General features: G+C 59.6%; 5 protein-coding genes across 5 annotated transcripts; 3 read left to right on the plus strand and 2 right to left on the minus strand.

The window, feature by feature from the left end:
• Positions 1-175: 175 nt before the first annotated feature.
• A1Q1_00692 (uncharacterized protein) lies at positions 176-2,504 on the plus strand (the record flags this gene model as incomplete). The annotated part of the gene is made up of 4 exons (XM_014328431.1): positions 176-598; positions 654-707; positions 761-980; positions 1,042-2,504. 4 exons carry the CDS (start codon positions 176-178, stop codon positions 2,502-2,504), a joined length of 2,160 nt encoding a protein of 719 aa, XP_014183906.1.
• Positions 2,505-3,980: 1,476 nt separating this feature from the next.
• On the minus strand, positions 3,981-5,165 carry A1Q1_00693 (uncharacterized protein; the record flags this gene model as incomplete). The annotated part of the gene is made up of 1 exon (XM_014328432.1): positions 3,981-5,165. One exon carries the CDS (start codon positions 5,163-5,165, stop codon positions 3,981-3,983), a length of 1,185 nt encoding a protein of 394 aa, XP_014183907.1.
• A 1,365-nt stretch (positions 5,166-6,530) lies between these two features.
• Positions 6,531-7,313, minus strand: A1Q1_00694 (uncharacterized protein; the record flags this gene model as incomplete). The annotated part of the gene is made up of 1 exon (XM_014328433.1): positions 6,531-7,313. The coding sequence occupies one exon, from the start codon at positions 7,311-7,313 to the stop codon at positions 6,531-6,533; it is 783 nt and encodes a 260-aa protein (XP_014183908.1).
• A 1,585-nt stretch (positions 7,314-8,898) lies between these two features.
• A1Q1_00695 (streptomycin biosynthesis protein StrI) lies at positions 8,899-10,292 on the plus strand (the record flags this gene model as incomplete). The annotated part of the gene is made up of 2 exons (XM_014328434.1): positions 8,899-9,059; positions 9,134-10,292. The coding sequence occupies 2 exons, from the start codon at positions 8,899-8,901 to the stop codon at positions 10,290-10,292; spliced, it is 1,320 nt and encodes a 439-aa protein (XP_014183909.1).
• Positions 10,293-12,851: 2,559 nt separating this feature from the next.
• Positions 12,852-15,483, plus strand: A1Q1_00696 (uncharacterized protein; the record flags this gene model as incomplete). Its single annotated transcript, XM_014328435.1, has 4 exons — positions 12,852-13,244; positions 13,285-14,129; positions 14,176-15,223; positions 15,271-15,483. 4 exons carry the CDS (start codon positions 12,852-12,854, stop codon positions 15,481-15,483), a joined length of 2,499 nt encoding a protein of 832 aa, XP_014183910.1.
• Positions 15,484-15,684: the final 201 nt, after the last annotated feature.

Below are 15,684 nucleotides of genomic sequence, written 5' to 3' on the forward strand. Positions count from 1 at the left end.
CGTGTGTTCTGTCACCGTGGTGGCAAAGTGGCAAAAGCGGCGATCCTCCCGAACTTTTCCAAGATCTCCATCACCACCACACAACTACCCCAGGAATGACCGGGTCACCCATGTATTGGGACCTGATAGACGAGTTATGCGAGTGATGCTTCTCAAATTCAGCCGTGTTATTCCAATGCCGGGAAGCGTAACGTACACATTCAAAGCCAAGAGAGAGGAACGGGTGGAGGACCCGCGGGGAGCCGTGTTGGAGTCGGTCGCCGATCGTGAGCTTGTGCAAAGCGGCAATCCTCCCGAAGCCTTTCTCTCCTCAGCTGACAGGCACCTGCCGGTCTGCCTTTTCCCTTCTGGGCCGGCAATTGCTTCAGGTTTGCCTTGCCAGGCTGCAGAGCAGCCCAGGTTGCCCGCCGAACAGCTGGAGCAGCCGCCAGGGACGACCCGGGACGCCCCCTTGCAAAACCCCGTAGAATCTATCTTGGTCGCACGCGTCAAGCGGCCTGCCTGGCCTGCCCGGCACACCCACAGCAAGACGGTTTCGGCGAACGAGCCGTTTTTTGCACCACACTCTCGACCCCATCCACCTCCTATCGGATCACTGGTGCCCCTCTGGAGCTAGCCGGGGTCCTGTGGGTCCAGTGCTTGCGCGCTTGCAGCTCGCGCGATCTGGGACAGGGAAAACACCTAAGGACTCCAAGGGACTGGACCAGGTGGACTGCCGGCTAGTGGGATGACAGAGCCAAATAAAAGGACAGCTGGCTAGCGTCGTTTCTTGTCGTGCATCGGTCCTCGAGTTTCCTCTATCTTTCTCTCTCAGCTTCACTTTAACTCTACTCCGCTTCACTCCCTTGCGACCACCTTCGAAGCGCTCTTTCAGCGGACTCCTTCTTTCGACGACCACCCGACGACAAGTGGTGCCGATATGTCGCGAACTGGAAAGCTCGGCGATCGCCTCGCCTCCATCAAGGCTGGCAAGTTCCGATGTGAGTGGCAAGCAAGCGCGCAGGCAAACAAACTCTAGTGCACACGACCATCGCAGACGAGTCACCTCCAGAACTCAACTGACAACAGACAACTCGCCCTGGACGCAGGTCACCCTCACTGGTATCATCTGTTTCCTGTCTCCCGGTCTCTTCAATGCGCTCTCTGGTCTCGGTGCCGGTGGTACCGACGATGTCATCACGATCAACGTCGGTAACTCGGTCCTCTACGCGTGCTTCTGTCTTATGGGTTTCCTCTCTGGTTCGATCAACAACGTCTTCGGTCCCCGTCTGACCATGTGCATCGGAACGATGGGTTACTCTCTCTACGTCGGATCTCTCTGGGCTTTCGGTATCCACGGTGTGCACCTTAAGGCGTTCGTCATTGTCGCCTCTGGTATTCTTGGATGCTGTGCCTCGCTCCTCTGGACCGCCCAGGGAGCCATCATGATGGCGTACCCGATGGAGAAGGACAAGGGACGTTCTTTCTCGCTCTTCTGGTCCGTCTTCACCATGGGTGGTGTTGTTGGCTCTGCGATCGCCCTCGGTATCACCTCCAAGCAGAAGAAGGGTGCTTCCGTCTCGACCGCCGTCTACATCACCTTTATCATCCTCATGATCATTGCCATCTTCGTGTGCTGGCTCGTCCTGCCCCCGTACTACGTTGTTCGTGGTGACGGCACCGTTGTCAAGCTCGAGTCGGACGTCGGCGTCCTCCACGAGATCAAGGCTTTCGCCAAGCAGTTCCTCGACTGGCGCATGATCATGCTCTTCCCCATGTTCTTCACCTCGAACTACTTCTACGCCTACCAGGGTTCGATCGTCTCCAAGATGTTCACTCCCCGTGGCCGTGCCCTCGCTGCCCTTCTCTCCAACATCGGTGCCGTCTTCGGAGCCATCGTTGTCGGTTTCGTTCTCGACTACTTCCCCGGTGGCCGTCGCCGCCGTGCCATTGCCGGCTGGTGCTACACCCTCTTCATGCTCTGCCTGGTCTGGGGCGCTGGTATCGGCTTCCAGACTCGCTTCAAGCGTACCGACAACGACGGCAAGTCGCTCGGCTGGGACTGGAATGACAGCATCTCTCACGGCCCGCTCGCCCTTCTCTTCGCCTACTACTTCTGTGACTCGGCTTACCAGGGCCTTGCCTACTACACCATGGCTGGTCTCACCAACGACCCCTACAAGCTCGCGCGTATGACTGCCTACTACAAGGGTGTCCAGTCTGCCGGTGCCGCCATCTCCTTCGGTATGGACGCCCTCAAGACCCCCTACCTCACCGAGGTCATTGTCTCGTTCGTCATCATGCTCTTCTCGATGCCCTTCTGTCTCTACATCCTCTGGGGCTTCAAGGAGACCAACTACGACGCCGAGGGTGTCGTCCACGTTGAGGAGCTCGACGAGGACCAGGTCCACCACGCCGCCGTCCCTGCCGGACACCACACGCACGCGCACGACGTCGAGGGCGCCCACCCCACCGACGAGAAGAACTCTGCCGAGCTCCAGATCGAGAACCCCCAGAAGTTCTAAGCGTCCCGCATCGATCAGGTTGTCATGCTCCGACCTGCCGCGGCAAAGTGCAAACTTTTTTCCTTTCCTCCCCCTCACCTCTTTCACACTGTTTTTCTCTCGTTCTCGCTCCAATCTCAGGTTCAACGGTGGTTTCGCAAGGGAGACTGCGCCCTAGAACTCCTAGACGGAGGGAGGGTTAATCAGGGTAACAACACGCAGTTAAGGTCGGTGTAGGTAGTTTTAAGGTTTTATCCCATATGACCCTTTTAGGTAGTAGTAGTCCAATTAGCAATTAGCAAGTCGTCTCTCTCCCCACATCAAGTAATAGTCTTCGTCTCCTGTCAAACGGTGATGCGATGCTTTGTATATATTCTCAGCTAAACATTCGTTGCACGGTTGCAAGGCTTTGGAGTAACAGAGGGAGGCAGATCGGTGGAGCTCGCTAGTGGAGCTTGCTTGGCGACTGGTCCAGGAATGCAGAGAGCACAGAGAGGATGTAGCAACTGCCCGCTGCAGAGTCAGGTGATCCTCGGCTGAAAGTGAACATGTGCTTCCCAGGGCGGGCCAGGCTGGTCAGGCTGCGGCAGCGGTGGCGCACGGTGCGTTTTCTGCTCTCTTTCCGCCGCACAGACCATCGCTTTGGCCAAGCATCTGCTCGGTCTGACAGTCTGGTGGTCAGCAGACGAAGCACAACCCTTGGCTCCGACCGAACCTATTCCTTGCCTGTCTCCACTACTGCCCCTCAAGTCTCCACATTTGGCCCCTCGCCCCTCTCGCGACGCTGACTGAGCTCCGCGAGCTCCGCATATTTCGAATACCGCTTTGCCTGAACTCCTTTGGAACGCGCGTCCTTATGCAGTCCCTCCAGTCCTCACGGCTCACGCGCATACCGCGTGCATGTCCTGATCGTCCTGAGCCCTCACACTTCCCTGTCAGGTCCGTCAGGTTCATGCTCATCAAGAGTTCAACTGCCGCTCATCAGCGACTCATCTGCGCTCGGACGCGCTCGGACCATCGAGCAGCGGCAAGGACCGCTCGGATCAGAGCCGCCGCAGTCTTCTCTTCGATCACACCTGCAGAAATATCGCTGTTCGCCGTGTTCTCCGTTACCCCTCTGGACGACTGCGCATGTTCACATGGGTCCACGAGTGCGGCATGCGCGGCATGTGAGCTCTCATTCTTCGATATCACTGGCCATCAAGGCGTTGCCGTCGGTAGCGTCGGTACCGTCTTGCCGAGTGCTCGGCAACTCCCAGCCAAGAAGTATAGTCCGTCGCGCAGCTGTGTCCTCGCCGATCTGCCCGCGATGAGGCAGGCTCCGCCCATGCGTCAGATCTGTCTTCAGTCTCACCGCCGGCAACGGTTGTCAGTGGCAGTCGTCAGTAACGAGGCAGAAGAGGAGCCACGAGCCACGGGATACCAGCTTGCATCTAGCAGAGTATGTCGCGGACCAGCCGCCGATGAGAGATCAGATCACGGATCCAGTCTCCTTTTTCAGTCGCACCAGGGGAGATCGGACTCGGAACCAGCCGAATCCTCGCAGTCGTAGTCATCCTCGTCGACGTCAGCACCGGGCTCGGCGTCGTGCTCCTTCTGCTCGGGCTCCGGGAGGGCCTCCTGCTCAGCAGGGGTGGTGGGCTGGGCGCCAGGCTGCTCGGCCTGGACCGAGGAGGGAGCGGGCTCCGCGTAAAGCGCCGCGGGAGGGTTCCACTCCCCAGCGGGCGTAGGAGCGGCCCACTCAGAGGTCGAAGTGGACTCCTGCTTGTTCCAGTCGTGCTTGCCGTGCCACTCGCCCTGGCCGTTGCCGTGCTTGCCGCCGCGCTCGCCGCCGTGCTTGCCGTGCTTCTTGTTGTCGTTGTGGTTGCGCCAGCCCCACGCCTCAGACGAGGTGGCGGCAGGCTCATTCCACTCGGTAGAGACAGGAGCGGACGACTCGGCGGGGGGCTGAGACCAGGCGTTGGCGGAGGGCTGGGACCACTCCTCGGTGGAGGTCGGGGTCGAGGACTGAGCGGCCGCGGTGGAGGAGGTAGGCGTCCAGGCCTGAGCGGGCTCGGACCACGCGGGCTGCTCGGAGGAAGACGAGGGAGTCCAGGCAGGCTGCTCGGCAGCGGGGGAGGGGGTCCAGGCAGGCTGCTCGGCAGCAGGGGAGGGGGTCCAGACAGGCTGCTCGGCGGTAGAGGAGTCAGGAGTCCAGGCAGGCTGTGAGGGCTCGGGAGCAGGCTCTCGGTCGAACGCCACGGCGCCGCCAGCGGCGTCGTTGTTGCCCGAGTTGCTGGAACCGCCGTCGGCAAACTGCCAGGAGATAGGGATAACGCCAGGAGTCAGACCGTTGTTGGAGATAGCCTCGAAGACGGGGCGGCTCAGGTCGAGCGAGCCCACGCCGCAGCCGGGACAGAGGTCGACGATCCTGGCGGTGGCGGTCTTGCCGGTGTTGGCGGTGATCTGGACCATGCGGCCACAGTGGCTGCCGCCGTCCCACTCGACGTGGTTCATGGCGACGACCCACTCCGAGTCAGAGTTGTAGTTGCCGCACGCGCCGAGACCGACGTCGTAGTACGTCGCACAGTGTCCGCCTTCAGCCGAGCAGCCCTGGCGAGGGAGCAGTTGCACGGGGATCGGGGCAGCCCAGCTGCTACCGAGGAGAGTGGAGATGAGCGCAGTCTTGACAAGAGTGAACATGTTGACGACGTTGCTTTTATTCTAGGTGTTTAGAGGTAAGGTGGGGTTGCGTTAGCAAGTGGTGGTGAAAAAAATGTATGCGTAGTGAGGCACAGACGAAGGTCGAAGGCGTTGAAGGCGGAGTTGGCGTCGAGCTGGACTCCTTTGGTAGGCTGGCGTCAAGCAAGCTTGTGTGAAGGGGATGGACAGTTGAAGGGTGGGGAGTCTGACGCCCCGGCCAGGCGGCCGTTCTTATACCTTTCACGGGCGGCGTCGCCTTGCCGACCCGATGTGCGAATGCACACGCATGCGCAATAGCACACAGTGCAGAGGGGCGAGGAGTGCAACGCATGGGCTGTGGACGTGTGAAGGGAAGCAGAGTGTGAGCAACCTGGCGTTTGCGCACGGGACCATGCCGCTGATCTCAGCACACGCACAACGCCACTGCGCCTCCATAAGCTTGTGTGCGTAACTTCAGCGATAACCATGATCCGACTAGATCTGGGAGCCTCCCTCTCGCTCCTCGCCCACATCTCGAGATAGAGAGAGCCTACCCGAGCGACACTGCAATGATCTGCGTGAGTAACGATTCAGCGTGACTACGCACGATGAGCACCGACTTCCCCTCGGATCGTCGACAAGCGACCTCGACTTGACAGGGCGACGCTTAGCGGTCCTAGAACGGATGATACTGCTGTGAGCGGTTCCAGGCGATGGCGTTAGGGAAGGGGGCACCGGGAATGCATGACTTTGGGCCGCGACCGTCCTGGATGTGCACGGACAGCAGGGTGCTCGTTTGGAGGGCGAACGTGGAACGGGGTCGCGCCTGGAGACCTTGGGAATTTGGGATGCGGACACGCACACGACGCCGCGAATGAGAAAACATGAGAAGATACAGGATGAGTCATGCGTGTGCTTGCTTGCTGGTGCCGTGTGGACTGATGCGTAGGATGGTAGTATCGTCAGCGAGTGGGAGGAAGGATGAGTGGACTTCAGCACAGTGTCAGACAGACATGGTTCGGCGTCCGACGCTAAGCCGGAGCCAAGATTAGATTCCGAAGCCCAGCACCAGCTTCGGGTCTAAAATCCATTCCAAGCCGCACAGGGCGGGCCTGGGCAATGCGACAGTGCGCAAGTGCAGTGTGCGACGCCTCTGCGTCTTGGAGTTTAGTCATCCGCAAACCAAAGTGGCCCCTGTTTCACTGAGGTGTAGTTCCCGGAACGCAAACTCGTCAGTAAAGGTACCTCACGGGGCGTCTCCGGATCCAGAATGCCGAGCCTTCCTTATCAGCATGTTAAGCACGCACTGGCGATGGCCGCCAGATATTCGCATATCACACGATCTATATCTATTCGAATCACAACTCGCAGAGGATGCCGGGGACCTCAGCACTTAGGTTGCTGCATCTTCGTAGTGATGTTAATGTTGCCCTGAACCTTCTGCTGCACCATGGATTTCAGCGCATCAATGCCGGCAGCCGACTGCGACCAGTCCGTGACCCCAGCGAGGGCACCAAAGTCGAAAGCTTTTGTCAAAGTCGTTCCGAGTGTCCAGGCGCCGCAGTACCTAGTGTCGATGTAGTTGACCTTCAGGCGGAAGGCAGAACAGCTGGCGATGTCCTTCCACGTGAGAGTGAACTCATCGCCCGGGAGTGTCACTTCTTTGTTGTCGCCCGAGCCAGCCGGGCCAAAGTTGCCGTTCAGGAAGTCGAGACGCTTCGGGTGTTCCCAGTGCTTGGTCTCCCACTGGCTCGCACCCTCAATGCCCTGTGCAACGACCTCTGTCATCAGGTCCTTCATAGCCTGGTTGTTGAACCACGCCTCAGAAATCTCGATGCGGTATGAGGTATCGACTACGTCCTCAGCTCCAGCAACCTTGTGCGTGAGGGATTCGGATGTTCCCTTGTGACAGGATACAGAACCACATTGATTGCTCCCGATAAGATCTTTGAACTCCTTCACCGGGTCGGCATTGCCGAGGTTGATAGGATTGCCCGACCACTCCATCACCCAGTCGGCAGAGGAAAGGCACTGCTTTACCTTGGCCTCGTCAGGCTTGATCATATCCCATTTGTATGCCGGCTGAAGAGGAACAGATGGCACCGCAGCAACGCCTGCAAGAAGCGCCGCGCCTGCAGTGAGGGTGGTGAAGTCCACGATGCCGAACATGCTGAGATGTTGAAGCAATGGACGAAGGGCGAGCTGAGGTGGAGAGAAGTTGGGTGGGGCTGTAGGCGGGGCACTATCGCCGTCGTCAGTGAAGACAACGCTCGGCCGTCAGTGCTTCTTATGTATCCTTCCACTTCTGATGAGAGTCTGTCGTTCCGTGTTGACTCACCTTGGGCATAGCTGAATGTGGCCGGCGGGGCGATGCCGCGGAAAGGTAAGAAATTGTTGAGCACGAAGGTCTGCCCCTTTGGTCCGCAAGGAGCAGAGCGGGTTGCGGACACAAATGGCCATCCAAGGCCACACGCCCGCCACTCGCTTTCGCCCAGCTGCCGATGTCAGCTGTGGGTCCACTTACTTGGGGCGCGTACTCCTGCACCATGCGGTTTTGCACAGGCGAGGATACGAGTGTCGGTCATGTAGCAGGAGGCCGCCGACCTCTCGTATCAGATTGGCAGGGTTAGCTCTGTCAGCCGTGGTGCAGGGTTCTGCGATAAGCTGCAGGGCCTGATGACACTTGAGGCGAAAATAGCCCGGATCCGACTGCCAAGAAAGCGCTGATACTGTAGTGCCCGTAGACCCTGGAGCACTGCACAGATGTTGCGTTGGCCGCTTGCCCGGCCAGAGATGCCCTCAGCAGTCTACGTGCAGGAGGCCGGTGTCTTGCTGGGTGGAGAAGCATCGAACTGAAAATATGCACGCTTGCCTGACTGGTAATCGAGGGAAGACGATGGTCAATATGGTGAGTGATAGCTGTGATATTCGTCGTCATGGATCGATGATCGTCCCACACCCTACAATCGGAGACATGGCTGTTCGGAGAGCAGACTGAAGCGATTCCGAGGGGTCAGGTGTGTGGTAATGAGTGCTAGGGTGAAGACCTGGAGAGGACAGGTCCGTATAGTTGACGGTTGAGTTGACGAGCTGTGGTTATCGGGGAACATCCACATATTCCGTACTCATGAAGCTCAAGCGGAGTCTCTTGCCTGCGCCTGAGGTAAGGGGGGGAGCACGGTCTGGTTGAAGTGACCTTCTCCGCTCTCGGATGTCAATTGTTTCAGTGCGTTACCATCCGGCGTTGCCACCGCGCGGTGCCCAGTCTCGTGATCGGCAATCAATAGACGATGCGCTTGGTGGGGTATCGCTTTGCGGCCTCGTGATGGTGCTAAGCGCGATGGTGTGGAGACGGAATGTGGGGTTGTATGCAATGCCGTCGCTGTGCGATGTGTAGTTATGCAGTAGCGACTGGTGGGTGGCACGTTCGCAGGCGCGCGATGGTCTCGTGAACCTTATCACCGGAAACAACACCGCGACTGCGTTCGGTGAAAACGGCGTGTGGGAACATTGACACGCTAGCACCATAACACACTCTCACCCATTGGATCGGACACGTCCGACACCTACTTCCACTCGATCTACTTCCACCTCCTGACTCACTACCATTCAACCACTCTACGCCGACAGATCCGTTCGGCGTGCACAGCTGCTAGTTGTATTGCCCACCTCCACTACTTAAAGGGTCGACGTTCTACCTGAAGCAAAGACCTCTAGCTCACGAGCAGCGCATTGCAAGAAGTGTACCTTCACCATGACCATCGATACGAAACCAGTTACCATGATCATTCTCGGCGGCGGCCAGCGCGGCGTCGTCTACGCCAAGTACGCCATCGACCATCCTGACAGGGCAAAGGTCGTGGCCGTCGCCGACCCCCGCGAAGCTCGCCGAAAGATCTTCCAGCGCCAGCATCAGTAAGTCTTGCCTTCCTCCGCCGCATGTGCCTTCCTCGGGGGGCCTAACGTGTCTTCTTTGGAGCTAACAACAGCCTGGAGGACGATATGCTGTTCGACGACTGGAAGCCCATTGCTGAGCGCCCCAAGTTCGCCGACGCCGTTGTTGTCTCCGTCCTGGACCAGCTGCATGCCGAGCTCGTGGAGGTCTTCTCAAAACTCGGCTACCACATCCTGTGTGAGAAGCCGATGGCCACCTCGATCCCTGACTGTGTCAAAATGGTGAAGGACGTCGAGGAAGCACCGGAGCCTATCATCTTCGGCGTCGGTCACGTCCTCCGCTATTCGCCCTACAATCGCCTCGTCAAGGAGGTCCTGGACTCCGGTGCGATCGGCGACATCGTCAACATCCAGCATATGGAGCCGGTCGGCAACCAGCACTTTGCGCACTCTTTCGTCCGCGGCAACTGGAACAAGGAGCATGAGACGACCTTCGCGCTCATGTCCAAGTGCTGCCACGACCTCGACATTCTCTCCTTCTACGTCTCCGGTCTCAAGCCGTCCCGCGTGCAGAGCTTCGGCTCGATCGGCCTCTTCAAGAAGAGCCGCAAGCCGAAAGAGGCTGGCGACGCCACACGCTGCCTTGAGTGCCCTGCCGAGAAGGACTGCATCTGGAGTGCCAAGAAGATCTACGTCGACCCTTTTGAGCCCGGATCCACCGGCCGCAAGGGCTGGGCCGCCGTCATGCTCGATAACACCGACCTGACGCTCGAGAATGCCAAGGAGGCTTTGAAGACGAGCCCCTACGGCGTTTGCGTCTACGAGGCAGGCAACGACGTTGTCGATCACCAGACCGTCAACATCGAGTATGAGGGCGGCATCACGGCTACGATGACGATGAGTGCCTTCACTGAAGCCGAGTGCGCGCGTAGCACTATCATTCAGGGCACCAAGGGCGAGTTGATCGGCGACATGCGGAGCTTCACCGTATTTGACTTCCTGACGCGGACGAAGAAGACGTACACGCCGCAGAGTGGCATCGGGTCGCACGGCGGCGGTGACGGCGGTCTGTCTGCTGCTTTCGTCGACGCCATCCTGGCAGGCGACCAGGCTCCCCTGGGGATCACGCCGCAAGACGTGCTCAACAGTCACCTTATCGTGTTTGCGGCCGAGAAGGCGCGCCGCGATGGCACGGTCGTGGACTTTGACTCATTCAAGGAGCAGGCCCTCTCTGGTAAGATCAGGGGGATATAACCATGGGGATGTAGGATATAGATAGACTAAGTAAGCGCTTGAATGCGATGTAGATCCTCTTAACACCTAGTGCTGCATGCTGCAGTATGTGGGGGTCTGGCCAGGGGCCGGAAAGTCCGAAGATAGCAGCTAGGGGATGAGGTGCTGCGGGATGTGGGGTACTGAGGGTTGCAGAGGGTACGGAGTGTCGGACCGAGACGCCGTCTACCAACGTATATGCGCAAGGAACGGCCAAAATGTCTTGGAAAACAAGAAGGGCGAGGGGGTGGAAGACGAGAACGGCCTCCGACCGGCATGCCCGGCAGCAGCGGCAGACCGGCAGACAAGGCAACGAATTGTACGAATTGTGCGCAGCATGTGACGCCATGTGGTGCTATGATCCGCTATGATCCGCCATGATCCGCTTCGATTCGAGGGGTTCAAGAGTTAATCAAAGCACCGCCTCGTTAGTCACCCGGTGCGTGGGTTTGCTTCTTGATTCTGTTCGCCTCTGCCGAGCTCAGCCCCGTGCCCAGGAATAGGTTCGGTCATGGACTGCTGGAACGCTACCCGGGGCATAGTTGGTCCAGGGGCGATTGTTGGATTGTTGGAAAAGCGATGAAAAGCCCACCCAAGCACGTCAAGATAATAGGACGGATCAACCAACGAGAGGGGGATAAGAGCCAACGTACTACCTTGTAATGAGACGCTTGCGATGTGGTGTTGGACATGTTGGATATTTAGGAATGGGGATGAATGGGACCTTAGGCTGAGGCTGGCGAGGCACTGCGTGGTCTTCATGAAAGGCTCCCCTCCCAGGCACCAGGCACGGTGGGTGCCCCTCTGCTCCCTATTGCCTTTACCCCCTCCCCCCCTTCCTGTCGTGCGTGTGCATGCTGCCCTGGCCGAACGGCAGATGAAGGAAGAACGTCGGGTGATTGAGGTAGTCTACATGTGGGCGGGCGGGGACCTGACCTCCTGGGTGGTGGCCGCAATGGTGGGCTTTTCCGGGTGTGTGCGCACGGCTTGGACGGCTGCACTCCGGCTGGGTAGGCCTGGCACGGCCGGTGGGTGGGTGCGTGTGGGGGACCACGCCCCCGCCAAACCCAAAATCGCGCGCTCCGACAAATGCGGCGATTGCGCCGGACTTTGGCGTCCTGCATCTCCACTCTGCTCCATTCTCCCCCCCCCTCTGCTCGCTATCATCCAGCCCAGGCAGCTATCGAGCTAGCACAAACAGCTCCAATCCAGCCCGTCCTCGACCACACGCACCGCGGCTGCGCACCCCAACCAAGCCCCCATCCCCGACCCCGACCCCGCACACGGCTGCACGGTTACGATACGGCTTTCACGGTTCGCGGATTCCCCGCGCTCGTCCTTCAGGTCGTCTTCCCCCTTCGACCCCTCGTTATTCTTCGACCCTCTCGATCCCTCTGCTCTGCGGCTCTGACGCTCTGGAACGACAGAGTTCGACTAGCGCATTTTGAGCATCCCATCGCCCATCCCATACCCCATACCGACTCCATACCCCATTCCGCACGTCTCACTTACCTCACCTCGTTTGCGAAGCTCCCCTTCCTCGGCCTCTCGGTGCGCCTCGACATCCCTAATTCCTGTCCCGACTGGGCTATTCTCGGTCGCTGCCCCTGCCGTCCTGCACGTTCTGCGATAGCTCTCCGGTGTTCTGGCGCTGTAGGCTGCTTTCGCTGCCCTCTGACTTCGCTCTGGCTTTGGCTCTGCGGCCCTGACATTTAGTCTGTTCGCTTCACGGATCAACGCTTCAACGCCCTAGCCACCAGGCTACGAAGACCAGCTGGACCAGCTGAGCCACACCTGGCAGATTACCAGCGGTCAGCTTGCCGCCCACTGGGACGATTGATACGATTGAGCCACGGAGCCAACTGCACCGCTGCCCGCGGACGCCATACCACTCCCAGCTGGGCCCAGCTCATCATCGCGCACTTCGCCCATCATCCCGACGAGCCGTTGACTGCTAGTACGCCGCGAGTATTCCGTCGTCCCTTGCTAGCCCTGTCGCCTCTCGTGCCTTCCTCAGACTTCCTCTTCCTCTTGCTCCTTCTCTCCTCGGCCCTGGACCTTTGACCCTCGACTCTCTACGGATCCTACGCGTATCCCCTCCAGACCCTCTCCTCGTGGCTCTGGTCTGGTTTGTCATGCCCCTGCTCCTCTCCACCTGCGCGTCTTGACAAGCTCCATCTCTGCTATCTCCACACCGCATCACCGATCACGCGATCCCGCCCTCTCCGGCCTCTCTTTCCCCAGGTCCCCCAACTCTCCAACAGTCGACGTGACAGCATAATCTCTCGCGCCCTGCTGTTCTACATAAACCTGCACCTCTTGGCGTCGCCCGCGGATCAACTCTTCCAAGGCTCCGCCAACACCCTACTATATCAAACAGTGCGCCGGTCGCCTGGTCGTCTGGCACATACTTCCCTGGCTGCTAAAGTCGTTATCACGCCGTCTACACCGAGGCCGTTGATCTCGGAACCGCCAGCCGTGACATAAACCCTCGACCCACCGCCGTCACCACCCTCAGCAAGCTCCGGACCTTCGGATCCTATGCAGGATACCACGGTCGGCAACGACCCTAGACCAACCTCAGCCCGATCGAACAGCAGCTTCTCCTCTCAGGTCCTCGACCCAGCTATCAACATGACTACCGACACCTCGCGCCCTCCGCCTGAGTCGCTGGCGCCGCCGAGCGGCCCGCCCAAGAAGCGTGCGCGCAATAACTCGAATGTGACAGAGCGCCGCGAGTCGTTTGCGGCCAAGTCGTCTTCCCCGAACGGAGATAAGAAGGACCCTCACTCCATTCTCGTTCGAGAGAAGAAACAAAAGGCGTGCGCAAACTGTCGCCGAGCAAAGCTCAAGTGCATCGTTGAAGAGAATGAGTCCGACTGTGTCCGCTGCCGTGCCCGCAAGGAGCGGTGTATCTTCTACCCCAGAGGACATGTGAGCTTAGCTAATAAGCTGGATTTCAGCTGACAAACAGGACGAGGATTGGCAGCAGACGCTGACAGCTGACGTGTACAATGGCCTGCAGCACCTGTCTCAGATGTCTGCTGCGGTTCACCACATCCTGGAACACCTCACGCGACAGGGCGCAGTTCCTCCGATGGAACAGCCCTTCCAGAGATATGAGGTTCCTGAGCGGGAACTAGCGGTGCTGCAGGGATGGGGAGCTGAGCGTAATCGCGAGCTTGCCGCAGAGGCAAACCGCAAGCGCAGGCGTAGCAAGAAGTCCGAGGACGACATGGACGACTCTGCACTGTCCATGGCGCCCTTCCCTCCCGACTACAAGATGATGGACGTCCACCATCAGCAGGGCATCCGCCCCTCAGACGTGCACATGCAGCGTCTGGAGCGGATCAACAGTTCTCCTGATGCGATGACGTTCCCCCCGGGACAGGGACCAAACAACTATGGTGGTCCTATGGGACCCGTGGAGATGGGTGGCTTCAGGCCCAACGGACCGAATGGCCCCCATGGACCTAACGGACCCAACGGCCCCAACGGTCCCCCCGGCATGCACCCAACCCCCACCTCGTTGCCCGCTATCTCTCCTGTGGAGACTACGCACTTCAGCGCGTCATCCGTCGACAGCACGCAGCCCGGCCCCGTTTCAGGTCCGATGGCACCGCCTTCAAACCCTAGCAGCAGCACTCAAGGCATCTTCGGGCTGCTGAATGAATCACGTCCGGCTCAATCGCCGAGCTCTCAGGCACCGCCGAACCCAGCGTCCTTTGCCAGTGAGCAGCTCGGTTCCGCCGATCCGCGCCCAAACATCATCAAGCGAGGACTCATCGGAAACGGCGAGGCTATCAGCCTTGTTAATTAGTGAGAGCTTATCTTGCATTGACCCTTAGAGCGCAACTGACATCAGCTTCCACTCGAAACTGTCGCCATGGCTCTTTGGCTACCGCCTCGAGTTCTGCAAGTTCCCTTACATCCCCCAGGGGCCCAGCACGATTACGCCCTTCATTCTGAGCGTCATGTGCCTCGTTGCCGCGGAGCGCGTGCCCAAGTCCCACGAGCACCGCCCGGTCCTGGCGCGCGAGGTCACGCAGCTGCTCGTGAACTCTCCCGCGGACAGCTTCATCTCGACGCTTGACACACCCTTTGGTGGCGGTACCGGCGCTAAGGACGAGGATGGCGAAGAGGAACTGGACCCGGAATTGGGAATCGGACCTGAGGAGATCATCGGTGCCTGTATTCTCGCAACCTTCATGACCGAGCGGGAGCAAGCTGCCACGATCGCGAGCTCGGCATTCAAGTGGGCCCGCGGTTGGATCAAGTGGACGTCCCTCACTGTGCCTCTCCCTCCTACGCTTGGCGAGGTGTGCGGTCTGCTTCCCGTCAAGCGCGATGCCACGCGCGAGGACATGGCCCGCGTGTGGCTGCTGTGCTACATCGTCGACGGCACGGAGGCGCTGCAGCGGGACAACCCTGCTACGCCCCGCCGTGATCCGATGGCGTACTGCCAGGTGCTGATCCCGGACTCGCCCCTCCCTGGCGAGGCTTACCCTCCGCACGACATCCTTCTCACGTTCCATGCGCGCCTCATCACCCTCCTGCGGGACTGGTATCACAGGCGCTCGCAGCACGAGGCTGCAATGCAGGGTGTCAACCCCGCCGCCCAGTCAGCCGCGCACGCCCGCCTTGCGTCCAGCATCAATGCGAGCCTCGAGTGGTGGCGCGCCGACCTCGAGAGCCACGGACTTGGACCCGATTGGATGCGCCATATAGACCTTTTCTGGGAGTTTGCGCGCATGCTCGTGCATGCTACGAGCGCGAAGAGTCTCGGCGGCAACCCGCGCCTGCGCTCTGCGTCGTGGGCGCACGGCATCGAGGCCGCTGTCGGTTTCCTCGAGAAATGCCACGCATGGCCCTCTCGCGAAGAGCTCTGCAACCTGCCCCCGTGCTATCTTTCTGTGAGTTTATCGCAGCTAGCGTGTTTGGACCTTTTAGCTGACGTCAGATGATCACCCTTGCCGGATCCGTCCTCGTGGACGCTATCAAGGACCAGGGTCTCAGCGGCTCGCCGTTCCAGGCCGAGGACGCGATCCCGCTCCTGAACGATGTCGCAGACATGCTCTCGTCCGGTGGCCTGCCCCAGGCCCACGTCAGCCGCAACGCCGGCCAGACACTGCGGCAATACGCGGACCAGCTGGCGCGCGTATCATCCGCCTAAAAACGCCTTATCGCTCTGTCGCCTTATCTGTTATCAAAGCACCACTCTCGGCTCCCCATTTTCTTCATCCGTTGTATACCCACGTTTACTTTATCAGTAGCCTGCGCCACGGGGAGCCAACCGCCGTCCTCGCCGCGGGCTTCCTCCGTCTTTGTCTTCTGTTCGCCCGAGCCTCTCGCCCGTCTCGCGTCTCGCGTCTCA

Source organism: Trichosporon asahii (genome assembly GCF_000293215.1).
Source record: "Trichosporon asahii var. asahii CBS 2479 unplaced genomic scaffold scaffold00003, whole genome shotgun sequence".
Lineage (NCBI taxonomy): Eukaryota > Fungi > Basidiomycota > Tremellomycetes > Trichosporonales > Trichosporonaceae > Trichosporon > Trichosporon asahii.